Here is a 23,052-nt window from a genome sequence, read left to right as displayed (position 1 = left end):
AACATTCACCAACAAGACAAAAGAGCTTTGATATAATACAACTAGGGGAACAAGGGAGGACCCTTGCATTAATATAGAGTATAAATTTTATAATTTAATTTTAATACTAATTTTTCACTTGGTTTTTTACTTTAGTGCTAAATTTCTTTTCAGCTCTGCTATGTCAAGCTCGCTGACCACAGGGAAATAATTTGTTAGTATTCCCACTCAGATCTCCAATACAAAACCAAAATACCCAAACCAAAATACCAGGACACAGATGAAGGAGTACAGGAAACAAGATGTCTGTCTTCAAACAATCATATTCTGCAGAGTTTTTTAGAGAAGTGTTTTTTCATTCATTTAGGTATTTGTAAGAGAATAAGAGAAGAAATAGTCTTCCAAGGAACCACAAAACCCCTACTCAATGACAGCATACCTTTAACATTAGTCCATCCACTCTCACATCAACATGTTCATCTGATTTTGAATTGTCATTTAACTTGTACATGGCCATGAACTGAATAAGACTCTGTTTCAAATCCAACACAAACTGGTTTAGCCAAAGAATACTTCTCTGATCCAGGGTGAACTGTAAAGCATTCAGCTGGCCATACAAATTTGGACATGGAACTAAAAGAGAAAAAAAAAATGAAACCATGAGAATAAGGAAAATGTTTATGGGTTGGGTTTTCTTTGGCTTTTAAACAATTTCAAACTTATATTTTCACCAGTCCTTTTCATCAGAGAAAGAACAGAAACCCAGTCCGTTAGTCTCAAGGAAGAGTTAATTGTTAGGGCATACCTGAAGTGATGCTTCTTTCTCTCACTCCAAGAAAGTAACTAAATTTTTGAGTGTATATAAACTAAGAATTGAATTAAGTCTGAAGAAATGGGGAGAATATTCTCATTACAGAGCAAAGGGAAGACCATGGTCAAGTTCCATCACCAAGAAATCCACTAACACTTCTGCATATAAAACAAGGCCAGCCATAGAACACATTCCTACAAATAACTCCAGCAGCTCTTCATTGCATTTTAGGTATTGTTGCAATAGTTTGAGCTCTTTTATGTAGTCAGACAGTGAAATTGCAGAAACAATATGTGGATGTTGGAGAATGAATAATTCATGTGCCAGTAAAAATGCTGCAAGTGTTTTCAGACTGAACAACCATGTTTATAAAAAACAGTATTAATAGGAGTTTGCAGGAGCAAGCACTGTGGAAATGGAGCAGTCTTGTCCTCTATCCATTTTAGAAAGCCATTACCTATTTCCAAGCTTTAAGCTTCACAAAGGTGAAAGTAACACACAAAATTTATGCATCAATACAACAACAAAACAAAACAAAAAAGGAAAAAAAAAAAAAAAGGAAGTCTTACTAGGAAAGTCCTTTCCATCTGGGTAGTAATATTCAGTGAATTCAATATGAATAGCTGGCATTTCTGGTGGAAGATAAAGTGACTTTTTATTGCAAGAGATCAGAGCTTTAGGGGAAGAACGACACTGGTCTGCTGTTGAAACCTGTAAACGATAAGATTATTTCATTAATACATTCCATTTTTATGAATGATTAAGCAGTTGCGTGGTACTGTCCCTAGTAAAGTAACATTCCACTGCTCATGGATGTAGGTCCCCAAACAACACAACACAAAGTACAATGCAAAGTGCGGACGAACAGTGACAAACACTTAAGTGCCTTGAAGCAGAAATGACTCACATAGAAGAGTTTCACAAGAAAACTGTTTTAAAGGTACCAGATCCCCTTCCTTCATACAAGGCAAGAGGCAGCAGGTCACTTTCAAAGGTGTCCAGCAGAAGCCTAGAATGATCTGATTTTTTTATTGCAAATACTACAGCTCCTGTTTAAGCATTTATGCTTGGATGGAGTGTATTTCCATACAGTCTGGTCTAGATAAGGGATAGATAAGCTAGATATGTTTATTACACACATTAGATAGTTCTTGTAGTGTCATAAGAACAAATTCCAGCACACAGGCTGACTTTCAAACTGTGTGTGAAGCAAGGTGTTCAGCATGCACCTGGCAGAAATGTGTATGCTTGGATATGCCTGAAGGTCTGCTTCACAGGAGAAACAAGATGCTATGGAACAGTAATCTCCATTTCTGTTTCCTTACAATGTAAATTATGAAACAAGTAAGAAACCAACATTTGATATATATTTGACCTTCAATTTCACTGAATGCATCCTAGTTTTAAAAGTATGTTGCCAAAACAAAGCTTTTCCATTCAACAGTTAGTAGGTCAAACTGCTAGTTTGAAATTACCCAATGTATTAATATTGAATATATGATGATGTCTACTAGAATTTTTCTAGAAACAGTGAATACATGACCTTTATAAGCCTGCTTCACTTTATGTAGCTGTTTTCAAGAGGCAAACATATCTGCATTAACAGACACAAAAATTCAAGTAAATTATCTATTTAGAAAAATAGCTTTTAGGAAACTGCATAGAAATAATGACAATTTAAAAACTGAAAATGTGTTTGTGTAAAGAGGAGGAGACAAGAGCAGAAGGCAAATGGAAACATGAACAGCACAAAACAATAGTATAAAACCACTTCAGATCCAGATGAAGGCTCCCAGCAGCAATCTGCAATCTCCCACAACACCAGTAGTGACATGGCAGAAAAGTGTTGGAAATTGGAAAAAGAGCAAGCACAAATCACAGTGACAAAGGACACACACTAAACATTTTTGTTAGGACCTGAAATTTAAGAGTAGATTCTCACATATCACTACAATTCTGCCTAATGGAGACACACTCCTTCGCTATTTCACTTGCCTCAGAACAGTCAATTTGGACCACAACCAGCAACTAAAACTACTCATTCTAACAAAGGGGATGGGGATGGAAATGGTAAAAGTGTCTGCTCAAAATATCACTAGAAAGGGAGTGGCTGGAAAAAGATATTACAAACTTAATAAAAATCTCTTAACAGTTTTTATTGTACTTTGAAAAAATATAACAATAAGAAAAGCATAATATACAAAACCACATATTAAAATATTGGGCACATAGGATAGTACAATGAAAGGATTAAATTTGAATTCCAAATTCATAATTTGGAGAACAATAGAACTTACATCCAACGCTTAATTGTGATATGATCACAATATTAACAAAGCAGAAGCAGGTTCATAAAGTCAATAATGAATGGAAAGTCTCATTAATTTCAATGGGCTTCATATCGTCCCTTAAAACCCACAGTCACAAAACAGTAAGGGTGGAGTTGCCCTTTACAACTTAAAGAAATATACCTGATATATATTGAAGTCTGCAAGCCTAACCACAATAGGACTAGACATCAGTTTGCCCTTTGGTTGTTGGGAAGATACAGAGGAAGCCCTAGATGTTAGTTTCGGTATCTGTTCCTTGCCTGTAAGAAAGAATAGTGATAGCATCATTGAAAAGAACAGTCTTTTTTTCGTAGTTTTAATATTTCATGGAAGTAGAGAATTAGTGATGTAAAGAAAATACCTGTTTGTAGGTTCTGAGGAGATACAGCAGGTGGTGATTTGGGAGGAGAATCTATGACCTGATCCTTCACAGCCTGCTTAAGCAATTCAACATTGCTTTTGAATTCATTTAATAATTCTTTGGCCCATCCACTTCTGGTTTTAGTGGCATCACTATAATGCATCCAGTGATCACAGCTGTCTCCTGCAAATAAGAGAAATGGGAAAAATATTAGCTCATTTGAAATTTTGCTTTTAACAGGATAACAAGTTTCGACTATTTCACAAGTATTCTTCAAACTATAAGCTCATTGCATGCTGTAATTATAGAACAACAGCAGTCATACCAGACATTAAAACAGAAGTTATATATTCCATAAACATTCCATATTCCAAGTCTCAGCACTTCACGAAATCACTCAGAATACAGCATTACCAGCTGCCTTATAACACCACTAACACTCAAAACATCATTGAGTATTTTCAGTTCAGAGAAATCTTACGACACATTAATGTCATATGTGAGAACATGCAAAAAAATGTTCAGTTGAAAAAAAAAGTGAGAGCAAGTAACAGAACGATGTTCTCATGCTCACTTTTTCCAAGCTTATCTTTCCTGCCAGAACTGTGTCCTAAGAAGTTCCTGGTCCCTTTCCAGAAATGTATTCTTTTTGTCTTGGTTCTCTAGCACCTTTATGGCACACAAACAACAAGATAAGTTCAAGAAGTGCTGCAGCACACACAGCCTTAAAAATCAATCCCACAGGAAATTCTTTTGTTCCTGCTTTCAATTCCAACCTGTTTCTGCTGGTCAAACACTCAAACCTCTGAAAGAAGTTGTGATATCTTGAAGTAGTCCCTGTAAAGACATTCTACTAACCTGTTCAATAATAAGGATGCAATAACAAATAACTTCCATCAGTTGGTACATCACTCTTTAAATACTACCATGTGAAAATTTACTTTATTTGGGACTTAATGAGTTTTTGGATACTTACACTGGGGATAAGCAAATATGTTTGCTATTAAAATAAGAAAATTATTTTGGAAAAAAAAAGTTATTTTAAGTCTAAATGCAAATATTGCAGCATTAAATAAACTTTTAGGCTGGCGCCTATCACAAGAGATGACATTTTTCCCCACGCTTCTTCACAGTTATCTTTGTTGGTTATTATCATTTTTATAGTTAAGGAGGAAGATAAAGGAACAGGGGAAAAAAAACAGAGAGGGAACAAAAGGACAAGGATGCATTAGCCTGAAGCCCATGATACTGGGATTCTCCAAAACAGGGCTAGCAGCATGGGGCTACTTCAAGCACATGCAAACAGATTCTGAAGGGCCTACAGGACTTTGTTAGCAACACCATAGGGAAAGCTTTAACACCCCTTCTGGGAAGACAGTTTGGGCAATTGCCTCTTTGAAGTACATGAACACTAACACATGCAACAGCATGTGGGAACAGAACAGCCACACCCCTGCATGCAGCTGGACGGCTGTGATCTCATTAGGATCAGCACACACAACTGAAATGCTGCAGGGAATGAACATGGGCTTTTGGGGAGCACAAGAGAGTAGGCAGGGCAAGACCAGTGGGAACAGATGGAGCTCAGCCTTGGCATGGATCACCAGTCAACTGAGTGTTTACAGGCTGGGAGTAGAGGCAGACTAACATGAACGATGACGTTGTGGATTTCTGCTCCAGACCATCTGATTAGGAAGATGATCAGACCCTGTTTTGTTGTCTCATGCACTGTAATGTATCCACTTTTAAAATTTTTAGATTTCCACCAGAAATTATTTATGAGAAACATTTTTCTCATAAATATTTGTTTTGTAAGAAACACTTCTTTGGAGATTGCTAACTTTTTTAATAACATTGCTTAACAAAAGGCTAAACAATTGAGCCTCTACACACTGAGGTTCCTGTTCAGCAAAATAATGTAAAAAGCAAGACACTGATTGGAAATGGACATAAAATGACAGTTTTCTACATATGAAAAAAATCTAACAGATTGATTCTTGCTAATATCCAATTACTGAATTCTCAATATGCAATACTGCCTTCACAACATTCTTTTCATGTCAGAAGTGTGTAAACACTGTTTTGTTGACCAAACAAAACAGTGAAAAGCATTTGGCCTAAAACAGCTTATTCACAGAAATTAAATTGGTTCCCAGATTGTTGCTTTTTTTGTTTGTTTTGGCATATAGAAGGAAGTAAAAAGGTGCATTTCAAATGGTTTGAGCATGATTATCCAAGCTGTATACGTGTACGCACAAATTTTTTTAGCTTTCAGACAAGACAGTCACAGGTAATTCATAAAATGTCTGCTTTCATACCTGCTTTGTGAAATGGATAATAGTCCACTGTTAAATAGCTGAAGGAAAGCTGCATGGCCCCTCCTGTAACACGCCTGTTTGGGTCTGTAAAACAAAACAGTGCTTGGCCCTGCAGACATTGCATTCAGCATGTTAGTTCTCATGCTGCTGTAATCCTTTAAACACCTAACACCTACTTTCTTCCCTTTACTGTCTCTCCTTACAACCTCATTATCTTCCCTCAAAATTTTCATTCAGATAGTCTTCACTGGTTTCTAAAGATCAGCTTGCAGAATTCTGTACTCAGTCACTACTTACAAATTGCAAGCTGTTTTCAATGCTACTAAAAAGACAACATCTTGAAAACACATTACTGCAGTTTTTCTGAAACAAAACTTTTTATACTGAATATGTGATTATGATCAGTCTTTGAAGTCAACATTTACTTTCAAGAATACTATATAATTTTATTTGACAAATATTGCAGTGAAGGGTTCTTCTGAGAATCTTCTCTTCTGACTTTTTCCACTGTTGAATTTAAACTCCAAAAATAAAGGACCAATAAAAAGATCTCACTAGGAGTGATAAATTCCAACCACAGTAGATACACTGCATGTAAGGAAATGCGTCTCCAGCCAGTGAACCTCATGCTCTGCTGTTCTCAAAGTATCTTTCCTAACCAAGGAAATGCATTTTTGTTAAACCCTACGTTTTTCATATTCTTCTTCAGCAGACCTTGTATGTTTCCATAAATTTTTCAGTGACTAGTAATATAGCAGACCTTGTATGTTTCCATAGAATTTTCAGTGACAAGGTATACAGTAATATCTCACTGCCTATGATCACTTTTGAAAGGCATGAAAAAATGCCCTTATTTGTCTTCCTTTTTTTTTTTTCTGATTCTAAATGTGACTATAGGCAATAGGTTTTTGTCAAAAAGAAGCAGTACAAGATTTAGACACAAAATTTTACGGTCACAGGACACTTGTTCCATTCTTTCTATGTGCTGCAGACCATACCAAATTGTCTAAATTAGTAACACAAAGAGGACTGCTCTTTTTATTAGTTTGCATTTGTAAGAGCATTAAAGAAACAGATTGTATAGTGACCTCTTCAAGCTAAAAAAATGTTGCCACTGCATTCTTCATAACCCAGTTAACTTGTAAAAGAAAAAAACCCAGCAGTAACAATCAGACTGATAGAATAAGTTCCAAGAAGACAGAAAAAGCACAGAAGCTCTTAGCACTCTTAGGGTTTGCACTTATTCTAAAATAATTACATTTATTAATGAAATGCTGTCCTAACAGAGCCACCTGAATAGCTTTACATCAGTCCACAAACACTGGAGACAATTCTAACTATTCCTCTAAACTGAAGTCTCTTGATTTTATTGTATTATTATTTTCTCATTATTGTATTCCTCATAGAATTCACAGACATGCAACTTAAAAAAAAAATTACCTTTTTCTTTAGAATGGATATCATCACATATATGTAGGTCCAAGTGAGAAATTACTAAGTGATAAGAAGTTTCCTTAACATCAAAATCATTAAACAATTTTACTATTGCATCGTTTTGATCAGGTGCTGCTGTTGTCTGGTGCGTTTTCACCTGCTGGGAGCTGGGTGCAGGGGCAGAGCTCTGAAAAAATATTTAGTCAATCACATCAATTTATAATGTTTATTGTTTCTTTCAAGCATAAGTATCTGTCTCCTTACACAAAACAGGCATTTGAAACAAAGAAAAAAATCTGCATTAGATGCATTCCCCCTTGGATCATTACTGAGATTAAAGTTTAGTGTTTTAAAATAAAGCTAAGTTGAGCTAATGGCTGTGTGCACTGTACTGCACTGTCAGGGCACACCCCATTCTCCCCATTCCTCTGTCACTCACAGCACTGGTATTTTTCTAACTTTTGTTGCAAGCTGTTCAGGGAACTAAACCAACAGTGGGCTCCTTTCTGCTAATATAGTTCCTCAAGCTACCTCACGATGGGGTCAAACATAAGTCAGTGCCAGTGTCAAAGAACAGGTGAGATGCAAGGACAGGGCACTGAAGAATCAGACCATCCCTGCTCAAGAGCAGGCAACCATTACATTGCTGTTGCTAAAACTTCACATCACTGTATAAGGCATCAGGACCAGCAAAGAACTGAACTTTCTGTTACAGTACACTGGCTTTACTCTAAGAGAGTCTCTACAACTGACTGTACTCCGTAATCAATCATGTTTTATTTTATAGCACTTATCTTGTATCAGGGTACTTGTCCTGCTTCTTCACAGACAAGAAGAGGTGCCCCCCCTCAACACTCACAAAGCCCAGCTGGTCTAGCCTGCTCTATGTGCTGAAGAACACCAAGATTTACATACAGCATCAACAGCACAGATATGCCAGCAGAAATATATTTAAAGTTGAATTGGTTTTCACTATATATTCCAACAAGAGCTGCATGAAGGTAAGCTCTTAATTATAGCTAATTTTTCAGTACCATGAGAACAAACTGGGCAAGCACTTTAAATTATTATAGTAAGCATATCTACCCACACATTAAGGTTACTTTAAAGTGTCTTAATTATTTAAATTCATAACCATAAAATATTTGGAGAACAAATTTACTAAACAGTCAATAAAGAGATAAGTAAATACAGAAGTCTAAACAGTCTGTGCATGGATAAAGAAATAGAAGTACTTTTATTTTCTGCAGTGAACATCAACACAAAAAATCTTGCAAAGTAAAGACCATTTTAAACTATGATTAATTCCCAGTATAATTTAAGATATACAGCTAAATGAAAATGAGTAACTGAACATTCTCTAAAATAAATTAACAGAACTAACCACACTGTGTCGTATTGCAGAACACGTGATAATGACACGGTGAGACAATCAATTCTCATACCTGGGCTGTTTCAGAAGCCAAGCTTTTCCTCTGTTCTGCTGATTTCTCTATGGCTTCACTAAGAGATTTGGCATACTGAACCATGGCTTTCAATTGGGAATCAGTCAAAACCCACAGCAAATCATCCAGAATCAGAACCAGTTTGGATGCCACAACATTACAGTCTTTTAACTGAAAAAAAAAAAAATTAAAGAAGTTGAACTAAGTACTTATATTTCTTATATTAAATACATGGAGTAAAGAAAAGCTTCATGCAAAAAGCAATAACAAACATTTTTTATTTTAAATCTTATTCCTCTTACTAACTAAGAAGTACCTAAGACACAGTATATTTATGCTTCTCTTTATATATTTGGCATGCATCAGATATTAAACTGCATTTCTCTACATGTAAGCAGTGCAAATTTTACCAGAATCTAGAGAGATAAAACAATGAAATAAACATCAATAAACAAAGCTCTGCAGATCAAACCATTTTATTAATGGGACCTATATTAGGTCTTCATTTTCAAAACCTGCCTGCAGTATTTTTTGTAGACTCTACAATCTTACCAGTTACATGTTATTAGAAATTTAGTTCAGGGAATTCCATGTTCAATATGGCCTAAATGTAAAATCTTTACTCTGTACCTGTATGCATTAGGAGCATGAGTTACAAATTAAAAAATAAAATAAGGCTTGAAACTTTTCAAGTTTACCCTTCTTTTAAGCGTGACCCTAATTTTTGATTGGTTAGTAATCAGTCGAACTGGAGCACTCATTATTTCATGCTTAGAACTCTGGATTGCATCAGCTTCTATTCTGATCATCTGCCAGTTGATTTCCTTAAAAGTCAAGACCTTAAAAGACAGAAAAAAGAGAAAAACACCTTGATGCAATACGACAGTTACTTGCACCTAGCCCTGTGCACATGTATGTATAGATCTGTACATATGTACACAATAATTCACATGAGCCATACACTCAGAACAAATACAACTCACTTGTTATTCCACCTAAAGGTGTCAGGAAGCCCTCACCCTGCTTGTCACAGAAACATTAAGCTACTTTCAAGCAGGCTGAGGCAACAAGCAGCATTTAAAATATTCAGAAGAAAATAAAGGTCACAGCTATTGCATACTAGGTTGCTTCTGGGAGAGGAAAAAATGATTGTTTAGTTTAGTTTCAAAATGTTAAATAAGAAAAGGGCAGGGGAGGAAGCAAAGCTACAGGATAGGAGAGGTTTTTTTGGAGTGTTTTGTTTCAATTAAAAGAGAAAGTTGAACTTAAAGCACACTGCATGCCATGCAGACCCCGCAAGCTCTGAATCCACTAGAAGGATTTCTAGAAGCCACAGCAAGCAAATGTTAGAAAAATGATGACACAAGAACATCAAGTACAGCTGGACACTCAAAATCAAATATGGAAAAATGAATGACTGTCCAGCAGGAACATCGTGGAGAACACCAAATGAACAGGATATCAGTAGGGAAAACCAGTAATTCTAGTTTACCTAAAACTCCTTCCTGCATGATTTGGATGATGGGATCAAGTTCCCTCCGTAAATTCACAGACAACATTAAGCTGGGAGAGTGTTGATCTACTGGAGGGTAGGAAGGCACTAAAGAGGGATCTGGACAGTTTGGGTTGATGGGCCAAGGACAATTTTATGATATTCACCAAGGTCAGGTGCCAGGTCCTGCACTTGGGTCACAACAACCGCAGGCAACACCACAGGCTGGGGGCAGAGTGACTGTTCAGTGCTGGGCCCCTCGCTTCAGCACGTGCCCAGAGAAAGTAAAGGGTCTGGAGCACAAATCTTACGAGGAGCATCTGAGGGAGACAGGCATGTTTAGCCTGGAGGAAAAAAGGCTCAGAAGTGACCTATTGCTCTCTAGAGCTGCCTGAGAGGAGATTGCACAAAGATGGGGGTTGGTTTCTTCTCCCAGGCAGGAGACAAGACTAGCAACAGGACAAGAGGAAATGGCCTCTAGCTGCACCAGGGGAGGATAAGGAAGGGACATGAGGAAGAATTTATTCACTAGAAGGGTGGCTAAGCATTGGGATGGGCTGCCTGGGGAAGTGTTAGAGTCACCATCCCTGGAGAGTTTCAAGAAATGACTGGATACAGCACTTAGTGCTATGGTTTAGCAGGCATGCTGAGGTTTGGTCAAAAGTTGGACTCAATGATCTTGCAGGTCTTTTCCAACCTTAATGAAATTATTCCATGATTCTATGATTACTCTCTGAAGAAACAAGGATCAGCCATGAGTAAAGAGCAAGACGGAAGAATTTGTTTGGTATATGACTTATTCTTACATGTCACTCTCCTCTTGTCAATTTGAAAACCTTACAGCATATGTCCTGGGAAATGCAGAGACTTAAGTAAATCATACCCAGTGTGTCTGGAAAAGAGGTACACTCCATCAAGTGAGCAAGATGCAAAGTGCACTGCAAAGCATCCTGAAACACTTTTTGCAGAAAAGCAGAATACATATCCTCTTCATACAGGAGATGCAGTGTGATCAAAAGCTTTTAAAGTATTCCAAGGAGATTGCTTATTATATTAATAATGTAGCTACAGTGCAAAGCTAAATGATTATGCCCTAAATATAAGGATCAGCCCATGTTATCTTCAAAGTACAGCACTGGTTTTGGCTTTTCACCTTTTCATGCAATTTGCTGCTAACATATCATTCACTGTAATATCTAGAAATTTGTTTCTGGTATTAATTGGATAGGAAAAGAACACTCTCCCAAGAAAAGCTCTATTGTGTACAGGTCAACTGTTCAGAATTAAATTCTTCCTAAAAATTACAAAACCAAAAAATCTGCCAATACAAAACTCCATCTAGTCAAAGTTTAATTCTTCCCATCCAGACTTCATTAACATGGGAGCATAAGCATACAGATAAGCTGCAGGAAAGGAAAACCATCAGAAAAACAGTTTTCAACTTCTTACTTTTGTGGTATTTTTAACTGATATTCTCTTGGGGTTTCTTTCCCTACATAAAAATCAACTACAAGGTGCCTTAACTCTGGAGTAAGCTGGCCAGATGTATGATGCTAAAAAAAGTCTCCTTGAATACAATATTTATAATCAACCTTGCACTCAGTATACGTTTAACTTTGGGTAGCTGGGAGAAGGCAAATGAATGATGTACAACAAACTAGCACTTCCATGTGCTACTCTCCAGGACAGTAGAAACATATACACTTTACTGCTATTACTTTTTTATATATACATATGATTAATGTATAAATCATATGTATAAATTTAAATGAAATTTGATGAAATTTCATTTAAAACTGCTTTAGAAAAAAAAATTCTTATCAGGAAAACTCTCACAAGCAAATAAATAACCAGATAAAACTTGTAAAATATAATTCCTGTTGCTGTTAACAACAACAATAACAAAACCAGCACAACTTCTTATCTTTCCATATTGAATATACTGTTCTTTGTTCTTTCAGTACTCTTCGAGTCTGGCTCAGTTTGCATTTTAGAATAGTCATTCACTTGGAGAATGTAAGAGGGAAACCATACACCTGCTTGCCCCAGTCTTTGTTCTTGCCTAAACATCCACGTTGGCTCTTTGATCTGACTCACATCCACCATTTTTACATATTTGTGCTTCTAAAGGACAACTGAAATCACTGAGCACAGAATGTCTCCATTCTCAATAATGGCATGTTCTCTACCCTGTAAAAGGTTGCAATTCAACTTCCTCCTTCACCACAAAAACAAGGGAAAAATGTTAGCAAAAGGTATTATTTACCTCTCCTCGTTGAGCTTCTTGTATTCTGGTAAATCTGAGGTCAGCATGTTCCCAGTTTGCGTTTACACTATATATTCTCAGCTGGGAAAGTTCAAATGAAGCATTAAAGGCTTTTGCACCAATCCTTATTATAATGGAGTTCACAGAAACTGAAATGCCTTCTACCACTTTTTCAGCAAAGCCATATTCACTAAAAAGTGAAATGCCAACATATTAAATATAAACCGAGTGAAAGGGCACAAAATTAAACAAAGTAAATAAATTATGAAACAGATGTTAAAATAAATGAAGTTACTAACGTATTCTACAGTTAGCAACTTTTGCTCAATATACTCGATGCAGTTTACAATAATTTTCACTCTGTGATCCTCATTTCTACATAATTAAAGAACATATATTTGACTAAGATCAATCTACACAAAGTAGAACATTTAATACAATCCATTGATATCAAATTACATGGATGTCTGTATTATATGTTATTATACATACATTAAGAAAGCAGTCTACATCACTATGCAGAAAGCTTACTCTTCTTTATAAACATAAGGAGCAATTAATGTCAAATAAATTACTTGACAATTCCAGCCCGGTTAGTATTTATGTCTATAAGCCAAAATATTTTGTCCATTAAAAAAATAACTTTCAGATATTCCAAATAGTATAAAGTATTTGCATTATTTCATTCTATAAAGAAAGGCATCCTAAATGGTGGCTACACTTCTACAGTAAATCAACATGCATTCTAGTAATAAAAAAGATTAAGCTATTGTAAATAATTTTTTAATAAAAATCTTATATGTTCTGAATGTTTTAGATTAGTGTATGGAAAACTGAATATTAAATATTATTTTAACATCTAAAAAATTCCACCCTCTTGTTTTCTTGTGATTTTTTTCTGCTTGTTTTTTTAAAAAAAAAAAAACAAAAAACCTTGTGTGGTTTATCATTCCTTTTCCTTTTTCAACTTTCATTCTACACAAAATCTCTATGGCTGTGATTATCAAGCTGTACCTTAGTAGACACAGAGGCCCACAGACTACTTCTACACATTGCACAGAAGTTACTACAAGAAAAAATATTGTATCATCAAATTTATTTCTCTGCACATAGGTCCCTGTGACCACAAAAAAATGTTTTGAGTCTGTGTAAAGGAAATTACTGGGGTGCAGTGAGACATAAAATCACTGATGTAATATTGTGTTGTCCCACCAAATTGCTTAAGTTCTCAGTTACACAGTGTGCATGAAATCTCCCAATAAGAATCAGCTGATACAATTAAGGAAATAGAACTTTAAAACACTGCACTAACAAATAACCCTTAAAACTCTTTAGACAAAACAGATAAAAAAAGAAAGATTTTTAAAACCCACATGAACATTATATGTAATTTCAAAAACAGATGAAGGCAAGATATTCATTTTTAAAAAGCTTAATATCAATTAAGCTCAGTAAGTATCTGACATAGGAGTTGCACCTGTTGCCACACCTACATTGCACACTATGAAATGTACCTTGCAAGCTCTATATCTAGTTCACATCTTCCCTCCAGGCTTGGGCCTGGATAACTCCATTATCACTACACTGCTTCACACAGAAGCAACAAAATTTTGGAGGAGATGGGAATGGCAGGCTGCAACCCTATATACTTCTGAAAATTGAAATTTTCAGAAGTAAATAGTCAATCTGTTTTACATAATGCCAAACCTTTCTTGACCAATTACATCTAAGTGCCATCACTGACCTCTGCCCGGATGCAGTTGCTATAGGAGAGGGTCCATTAGGGGCACGAGGCTCTTCACATGTGCTCATTTCCATTACAACTTTATCCAAGGACTTGAAAACAAAAACAAAATTGGAGACCTTAGAGGTAGGAAAGTAAATAGATGACATATGAAGAACCAAAATCCAAATGAAAAAAGGTCACTTGAGAACTTTTTCTGAAATAAACACAAAACATTTCCTACCATGTCAAATTTTCCACAAACTTGTGTAATGCACTAGAATTATCTTTTTTAGACTTTTTCTTATGTTTTTAATTTTGTGAGTTCTAACACACATCCCCAGTCAAATATTTTATCATTAAATTCTTGATCCCTGAATATTATTTATCCAGCACATAAAGTTTCAAAAATTGCATTTCAAAATGGCCATGCTTTAATGTGTAGTTATCTGAATTTTCTTTCTATATGGTTGTTCTTTCAATGAAATACTTAATGCAACCTGATTCAAAGCACAGCAGTTTTTTTCCTGGCCTAACTGTAACTTTTTACCACCCCTTCTAAATTCCCCCATTTATGCTCTTAGGTCAGACAAATACCAAAAACCCCTTTGTCCTCAATTTTAGATTTTTCATGATTCAACCTGCCTTAGCTACTAGATTATTAACATATTGTGTTAATCATGCCTGTTGTCATAATCTGCTTGCTCAACATTTTTCTGTGCTACTCTTACCCATGAAAACCTGACTACAAACCAAAAAATTTGTGAAGTGTCTAGTCTGGATTTATTTATACTTCACTGTATTTGATGCTTAAAGGGAAGCAATTGCTGTTAAGAGTAAATTTGGACGTTTTAGAATTATTTTTTTAGCTGTGTCAATGATTATCTTTCCTTGAAAACAACAGAGAAAAAAAAACAAGAAAAAAACCAATCCCTTAGTTTGAAGATGGTGGGAGGAAGCTGAGATTTCACCTAGTTATCCTAACAGTTTTGGATGTTTGACCACTCTTTTAGAAATTCTCTTTACTACATGACTAGCGCACAGAACAGTAGGACACAGATTAAAGGAGATTGCACAATATAAAAAAGAGGTAACAAAGAATGCCTGGATGCAGATCTAAGTCTTTTTTCACTGGCAACGTCTGTACTTGGATAGAGTAAAAACTGCTGCAGATCATCCTTAGGGCCCAAAATCACTCCTCAAAACTATCCTGTTTATCATATAAAACCAGAACTGGGTCATGAACAAAAAGTATGCCACTATGTCAACAGACTGATTCTCACAAAAGGCAACTCAGCTTAGTGAAAGTCTCTTTGGCTAGACAAGTGGGTTCTAGTTATCCAGTAAGCTGTGCTAACAGAGGATGCTATTCCAACTTAATTCAACTCTCAGTAGCAAAAATATCCCTTCTCCCCATCCCTGCCAAAATACCAGGAATTCAGTTATGTAATGAAGGGCTGAGGTTTGGCACCTGGGCCACCAAATTCACTTTCCTTTAGAAATCAAAAAACCTGTTGTACAATCTAATTGTACAACAATTCATTGAATAATGAACTTTTGTTACATATTTAATGCACTTGTTCAAGGACACCTTGATGTGAAAAAGGTTACCTTGAATAGTTCTTTTAGCCTCAAAGAGTGCTAATGTAAGTTCAACAGGAGGTAACCAAACAGCGCCTTGCTACCATAGGTCAAAGTGTGTCATGTTTAAGAATAGCAGTGCTTAAACCCATTTCCTAATTTGGCAGTTGCATCTCACAGCCAAGTGGTTGAATCATCCCACCTCAGCATTACCAGGCTTTAAGTTCTGGGTGTCAGGAAGAAGCAGTACAGACATAAGTACATTCCAACTGGGTCACTAGCAAATGCATCAATTATTTAAAACAACATGTCTTTCCCAAGTCTGATTCAGAACGAAGGAATTAGAAGCGCATTCACTGCAAGACTGGGAAACATGACAGCTAAAGGAATATTCACTCTTAAGCAAATGCAATTGACAAAGTTTAGTCATCAAATACATTACTGCTGGTGCTGTCACAACTGTTAGTATATTTAAAATTAAACAACAAAGGAGAACAAATGCAAGAATTAATGTGACTTCTAATTGCTGTTGAGTTCTATTTACACATTTTACCTCCTATTTATATCCAGGCTGAATCCTAGGTGGTTACAAAAACCCAATAAATGCTATGTGTGTCAAACCTGCTATAGCTGAGATCACAATGTAAAGTATAGATGTAGAATTGAAAAGTCCCAGAAAAGACTGCCCCAAAAGAAAGGCAGGGACTTGTAAAAGGGGGGACTTGAACAAATAACTACCCTTCAGGTAAACCCAAATGAACATGCAATGACTAAAAATGTGACAGAAGTGAGCTAATAGTCAAACATTACAGTAATTACACTGAAGCCACAGATTAAGAACGTAAACCTACCAAGAAAAACATTTTGCCTTGATCTGCTGCTACCCAGAGGACACTTCGTAAAGGCCTGTTAATGTTTTATTATTTCAGAATCATATCAAGAGAACTATATAAATATTTGATATAGATTCTTTCACACAAAGTATATTTCAGAGTTTATTTCAGAACTCACCAAAGAGATGGGATGTGTTTTCAATTTTGTCCATGGTATCTGCAAGAGAAAACACTATTCTAAAGCAAATTAAATATTAAAAATACAGTAAAATAAATCACATGTGTTCTAGGCATACAAATTATATTTCTAGCTTCTGAACTCAGCATAATATTACTTTCAAAATATTAAGTTCATCTGAATGTACTATGTGGTAGCTTTATGCAAACTAGGTGTTAAAAACTTTGAACTTCAAAATCTACTTATCACTGAGTAGAAAAACAGAGGAACAAAGCAGAATCTGTCTCTTAAACAGTGAGCTGTCAAGCACCAGAAAAGGCATCACAGCCTTACACATTATTTCCTTTAAAAAGAAAGAAAATGTACATTTCTTTTGTTGACCTACAACTAATTGGATACCTGACACAAAGCATCAAGTTCACTGCATTTAGAAAAATCAGGACAATCTCCCAGAGTGAGGAAAAAAAAAAAAAAATCAAAGAAAGAACACCAAAAAAAACCATAAACAAACTCCTCCAAAAGACTAAGGAGGTGTTAATGTTTGACCAGATTGTAACTTCGGTCAAGAACAAGCCATACTTCATTTCTTAATATCACGTACAATGTGGTACAGATGATACACATTGTTTCAATTATTAGCAGCCACGATGAGCTAAACCACAGTATCTACTAGAATTACTGTGTTTCCCACATTTCCCACAGAGATCAGAATCCCTCCAAAAGGTATTTTTGGAGACAGGAACAGAACAAGAGGGAAAGCAATAAACGAAGAAGAGTGAATAGAGAACACCCTAAAAAGAGAATAATAAGTAATTATGATAGATTAAGTACTGCAGACAAATACAAACTTTTACTTCTACCACATTTTCAAAACATGCAGGAATGAATTTTACTCAGGAAGAAAAAAAATTAAAAATAATCTCTTATTTTCATTATTTCCAGACATTTTATGTCATTACATGGGAAAGAAAAATAAGGAAGAAATTATTGCTGATAAAATCTTTGTTGTTCTTTAAAATTTTATCAAGCACTTATCACAATTTCCTACTAATACAAAGTTGCTTGAAAGTTTACAAAGACAAAAAGAAAAGAAAAAAGAGTTGGTTAATTACCACACCAGCACAATAAAACACTCACCCTAATTGATGCTTTATTACAAAACACCTTGTTTATAGCCAGCCATGTTGGAAGATCCAGCATGTTCTGGAGTACCTCTTGATCCAACTCTAAATTGGTCAGCTGACCTTCCCCCTTTAACGTGCTCAGGTTGATCTTGTCAGGTGACAGATTTTTGGTGAACCTAAAAACAAACACACCTTAAGTAAATACATATAAAGCAATCAAAGTGACAATTTAACTTAAAAGTAATGGTCTGGGGGTGAAGAAATCTTTGATAAATTTCACCCAGGAAAGAAATGGTATGATGGAATTGATTTGTCCCTCTAATTTTTTTCATCTCATTAGCTCAATTTATAAATACATAAACAAAAATATATTGTGAGATATCTTCTAATTTTTGTGTCACCCAGAATAACAAATGATCCTTGACTCAAACTATTGAACTATTTATTTTAAACTATATAAAGTAGAATTGAATCTATTTCACTCTTTAATTTTTTGAAAGGAGAAAAAATCCCAAACCCCTAAAATTACTGTCATAAACAGTACCTTTCTATATATTTAGCTAAAATCTTGCAATAAAAAGTTTTATTTACAACATTAATTCGATTTAGTCATAGAATTTAAAGACAAATTAGAAATACACATACACACAACAGCATGAAGTATATAAAATATTGGATGAAAACTTGAAAGCTCAATATGATATCCATGTGGTAAATGGTGTAACTATTTAAAAGCGTACATATAAATCACTTTATATTTCAAATGCACTGGGATTTGTTGATACAATTAAACAATCTGTGTGACTGCATCAAATGGTTCACATCCTTGTGAAACTGCAGGACAGAGCCCATGGGTTCTCTACCTTCAAACCAACAGCTTTAGCATTGTATCTACCATAAGCTAAGAACAATCTATATTTTACCACACTTTCAATCTGCCATGAAAATTTGTTTCTGCTCATGAACTGAGTCTAGTTTTACAAGAGCAGGGAGTAGAAAATACTGCTGTTGGCAGTATGCTTTGCGACTTTTCCCACCAAAACCTCCTGGTGCTGCTATTCTCCAGACAGGGGGGTTTGTCTGTCCTCAATGATGGAACATCACTCTGCAGTAATGCCCCAGGAGGTGCAATTCCAGCATTTCCTTTCCATTCAAGAGACCAACTTCTAACTGAACTACAAGGTCCTCATTAAGTCTGATACTGGAGGAGATGGTAGAAGAAGATGAGGAAGGTTGGCAAGCTTTCTTTTTCCTCTTAACAGTTTCCAAATACACCTTAAAACAGAGAAGGCATCTTTTGAGTCCAACTCCCCAACTCCATTCCTGGGATGGTTAGCTTTGAAAATGCATTTACCTAGCCTGAGAAATTACAAGTAGTATGTATTTGCAAATAATAATAGACATGTTTCTTATGACAGAAGTGCTGCAGTCATTACTGTATTATATTATCCCCAAGCAATGAGATTTAATCTGTGAATAATAAAGTTTCATAATTTCAGTACTAAAAATATATTGAGATAAGGGTATTGATAAACGTATTTTCCTTGGCAACAAATGTACTTCTAAATGGTCTGTTTAGAAACATTATGAGGGGAATAAAGGACTTGAATTATTTTGTTTTCTCGTTACCCTTTTTTCTTGCTTTCAATAGGAAAGAATAATGAGAAGAGCTAATTAACCTTCCTCATTAAAACAACCTATCAGTAACAGCAAAATATAAAACTTCTATCTCAGAAACCATTGCAAAGTCTCATCTGACTCAGGTAGTACAAAATTCCTAGAAGATAAAAAGCAACCATTGAGTGTTTTCAGTCACCCAGTAGTACCTCTCAGTCTTGACTTTCTACGTAAGGGTCAACATAAGAATTACAAACTGGTGTCATTTTAAAGTCACATTTACACAGCAAATGCAAAACCATTCTGCCATTACACACACAGGTACACACAAGTCTCCTGAGACTCATGCTCTGTGAAAGAAGTTCCCCTCAGAGTTCCCTGTTGCTCAGCCACACCAGAAATGCCTCTCAGATAGGAGACAGATCTAAGCATTATCCTGTCACAGCTGCAGACACATCACAGTGAAACACACAGGACCTACAGAAAGAGGTTTTCAAATTTCAGAGCAAGAAAGATATCAAAATACCAGTCAGGCAGAGAATGGCAACAGCAGATCCATTTTTTAGTTAATTTCAATATCTTTCCAACAAACAAAATAGAAACCAGTTTCTCTCAAGATGGAGCAGAAGGACTGGGAAAAAATTCAAGGACCATCACTTTTTCTATATACATTTTTTTTTTAATTCTTCATTGAGAAGAGACAGACATAAGAGGATCTCTGCATGTTAAGACTGTACCCTTCATGTCAAAAGTCATGGAAGGAAACTCTCAACAGGTGAGCTGTGAGAAGATATTCTTAGCATAATTGTTTTCACAGATTGATTTTCAATTTTACAAACTACACTTTCTCAAAACATAGCTGAGGTTTGAATTACTACGTGATAGTATGGATTTCAATACAGCTTTAATATTGAATTTCATAAGTAGAATAATGCTGTAAAATATTTACAATTTAAATGCAAGAATCCAGAAATATGAATTTGTCAATATCACAAGATGCCTCACATAGCTCCTTTGGGTACATCTACACACACATGCACTAAATATTCCTAAACAGTTACAGATAGATGGTTCAACTTCAATCTACAAAGTACAGACTAAGTGTTTTGTGAAAAGCATAAAAACTATACAGTAACAGTGCAGTATTAAGAATCAAAGAGGAGTAAGTTACAATCAATGGACAGGTCAGGACCAAAACAGTTGTTTCAGTTCTCCCCCTCTAAAATAACTCAAAACCTACACAAAAGATGCATTTATTTCCTTGCCTAAAATATTTATCTTCTAAAGGTTTGTTTGTAACACCACAGGCTTGGAGTTCCATCATGCTGGCAGAGAAGATAGCCAAGAAGTTGAAAACAGAAACAAAAAAACCCCCAAAACAGGTAGAGAAGATGGGAAAGCACTTTTCTGAAGCCACAAGTTTATGGATTGTATACGGAAGGCCACAAACCACATGGAGCTTAGAGCAGTGCTCCCCGAAGGTTTGGAGTGAATACCGGGTGCCTTGTCAAGTTTGACAACAGAAACTCCAATGTCTGGATTTAGTAGAAAAATAAGAGAAGTCTGGATCACATTTGGACACAGATTCTCAGCTGTTTTGCACATCTCCTGAATATACAACAGTCTTCCCCAGCTCTACTATGTGCCTTCCCTGCTTTTTAAATAAAATTTCCTCAGCGATAGGACTCTAAATGTATGCTCTAATCATGATAAATTATTAAATCACAGTATGTGCCACAAGTTTTGCTTATCTCCTTGTTATGAACTTAAACTGCTTAAACAACAGGCTTTGAAAAAGGGAAGCATGACCTACTAAGCACTGGCAACTGGATCAATAATAGAACAGCAGAAATGGAACATGAAGATAAGTGGGTTTTTTTTTACTGTTTCACCTGGCTGAACCATGTTATTTGATCACTAAGGAATATTACACAATTTCTGAAACAAGAAAAATGGTCTTTTACAATTGAGTTTCATAGGAAGATGTTTCCTTCCCATGACTCTAAGTAACAGAATGGAGGAGGTCTACTTCTGTTCAGCTCACTATACCACTTCAAACTTTAAGATTTCAAGTATAGAAGAGAAATAGAACTAACTCTCTGTCAAATTTCCCACAGGAAAAAAAATGCATTGGGATCAACAGTGTATACTATTACAACTGAGTTCCTCTCATCCAATGTAACACCACAAACCATAGCTGATTTTAAGTAACTGGATTGATCAAGTACACCCCTCACTATCTGTGACACCCAGCTGACACCCTGTTACACCCTCCAACATCAGTTTGTACATGAGAAAGGTATCACCCCTTTACCCATCGGTATTGTGGCCACTCCACACCAATTCCTACATGCTTTATCTAATCTCACCATGAACATTTGCAGAATTGTCAGATATGCATTTGGTGTCTGAATGCAAGATGGAGAACCCTCCATGGCCTGTTTGATGTCCAGCATGGAGAGGATCTGCATCACCTCCTGCAAAGCACTTTGTGAAGGTGCTCATTGCCCAACCCTCTGGAGCAGGACAGGTCATTTCCTTGTTTACACACCCAGCCTGGACCTACTGCTCTCGGGCTGGCCATGTGTTATAGCACATTGGACAAATCCAAAATAGCACCTACAACCCTACAGCTTCAGGTGGGACTTTCCATGCAACTATACATGACCTCAAGCACCTAACAGTCATCACTCTTTTTGACCTATCTTAGTCTAAGGACTACTCTTCCTTTCCAGGGAGATCACTAATTGGACCTTGGCTCAACAAGCAACTCATATTTGTGTAACACATCTGTTGCAGTGTCACACCACCTCCTGATCCATCCCACTGTAGGAGTCCTGAGTAATACATCTGCTTTGCTGACACTTTCCAAATAATTGCTTCCATTTTATTACAACACAGAAGGACTTCAGCACAGACTCCCACTCCAGGTGACTTCCTAATGATGTCTTAGAACACTCCTACTCTCTTCAAGACCTGTTCCACACTTTCTCAAATACTGACATTGCCGCCAAGTACGTAATGCTTCCCCTAGTTAATTCTGTAATAACACATATAGGACATTATTTTCCTTCCTTTCCTTATTTAGAAAAGCTGTATTGCTTGCTTTTTGGGTACAGGCAGAACTGAGACAGCTGCTGTCATCAGTGGTTATTATCTAATTATGTGTCATGAAGCAGATCTGTGCAGACACAGCCAAGAACTGTGCATAAATGAGGAGCTTGCACTGCACAAATGATAATCATGTCGCAAGCAAAACATTGCTCAAGCAATTTACTTTTCATTTATGATAAACCCTCACACAGATCAATATTAAGCTTTTCTATTCCGTGAGTCTTTTCACATCAAGCAGAGAAATGGCCAATATGATCAACCCCAATGAAATTTATTCAAACATGACAATCCTATACGTCATGCCTCAATGATATAGTGAGTACAAGATAACATAAAGTCCTGAATATATCAAACAATATGTGGCAATGCATATACAACTTCCCCATTGCAGGCAGCAAATAAACCACCTTAATTTGCTTATACTTGATAACTATTAAATACCACTT

The 23,052-nt window shown here is 36.0% G+C and overlaps 1 protein-coding gene across 6 annotated transcripts in view; it reads right to left on the bottom strand.

Annotated features, from left to right (window-relative positions):
• BLTP3B (bridge-like lipid transfer protein family member 3B) overlaps positions 1-23,052 on the bottom strand; it is a 47,396-nt gene that overhangs the window by 16,194 nt on the left and 8,150 nt on the right. For 4 of the 6 annotated variants that reach the window (XM_059846714.1, XM_059846710.1, XM_059846708.1 and 1 more), the window contains 12 exons: positions 17,889-18,051; positions 16,752-16,790; positions 14,181-14,299; positions 12,437-12,626; positions 9,377-9,517; positions 8,679-8,849; positions 7,240-7,420; positions 5,800-5,883; positions 3,482-3,664; positions 3,262-3,380; positions 1,360-1,501; positions 419-612 (listed from right to left, as the gene is read on the bottom strand). In XM_059846714.1, coding sequence (XP_059702697.1) covers positions 419-612; positions 1,360-1,501; positions 3,262-3,380; positions 3,482-3,664; positions 5,800-5,883; positions 7,240-7,420; positions 8,679-8,849; positions 9,377-9,517; positions 12,437-12,626; positions 14,181-14,299; positions 16,752-16,790; positions 17,889-18,051 — 1,726 coding nt within the window. The remainder of the gene's footprint in view (positions 1-418; positions 613-1,359; positions 1,502-3,261; positions 3,381-3,481; positions 3,665-5,799; positions 5,884-7,239; positions 7,421-8,678; positions 8,850-9,376; positions 9,518-12,436; positions 12,627-14,180; positions 14,300-16,751; positions 16,791-17,888; positions 18,052-23,052) is intronic. The other 2 variants (XM_059846711.1, XM_059846712.1) reach the window with 2 other exon arrangements.

Source organism: Haemorhous mexicanus, chromosome 5 (genome assembly GCF_027477595.1).
Source record: "Haemorhous mexicanus isolate bHaeMex1 chromosome 5, bHaeMex1.pri, whole genome shotgun sequence".
Lineage (NCBI taxonomy): Eukaryota > Metazoa > Chordata > Aves > Passeriformes > Fringillidae > Haemorhous > Haemorhous mexicanus.
Note: the sequence above shows the minus strand (reverse complement) of the source record. Positions and strands in the feature narration are given on the sequence as shown.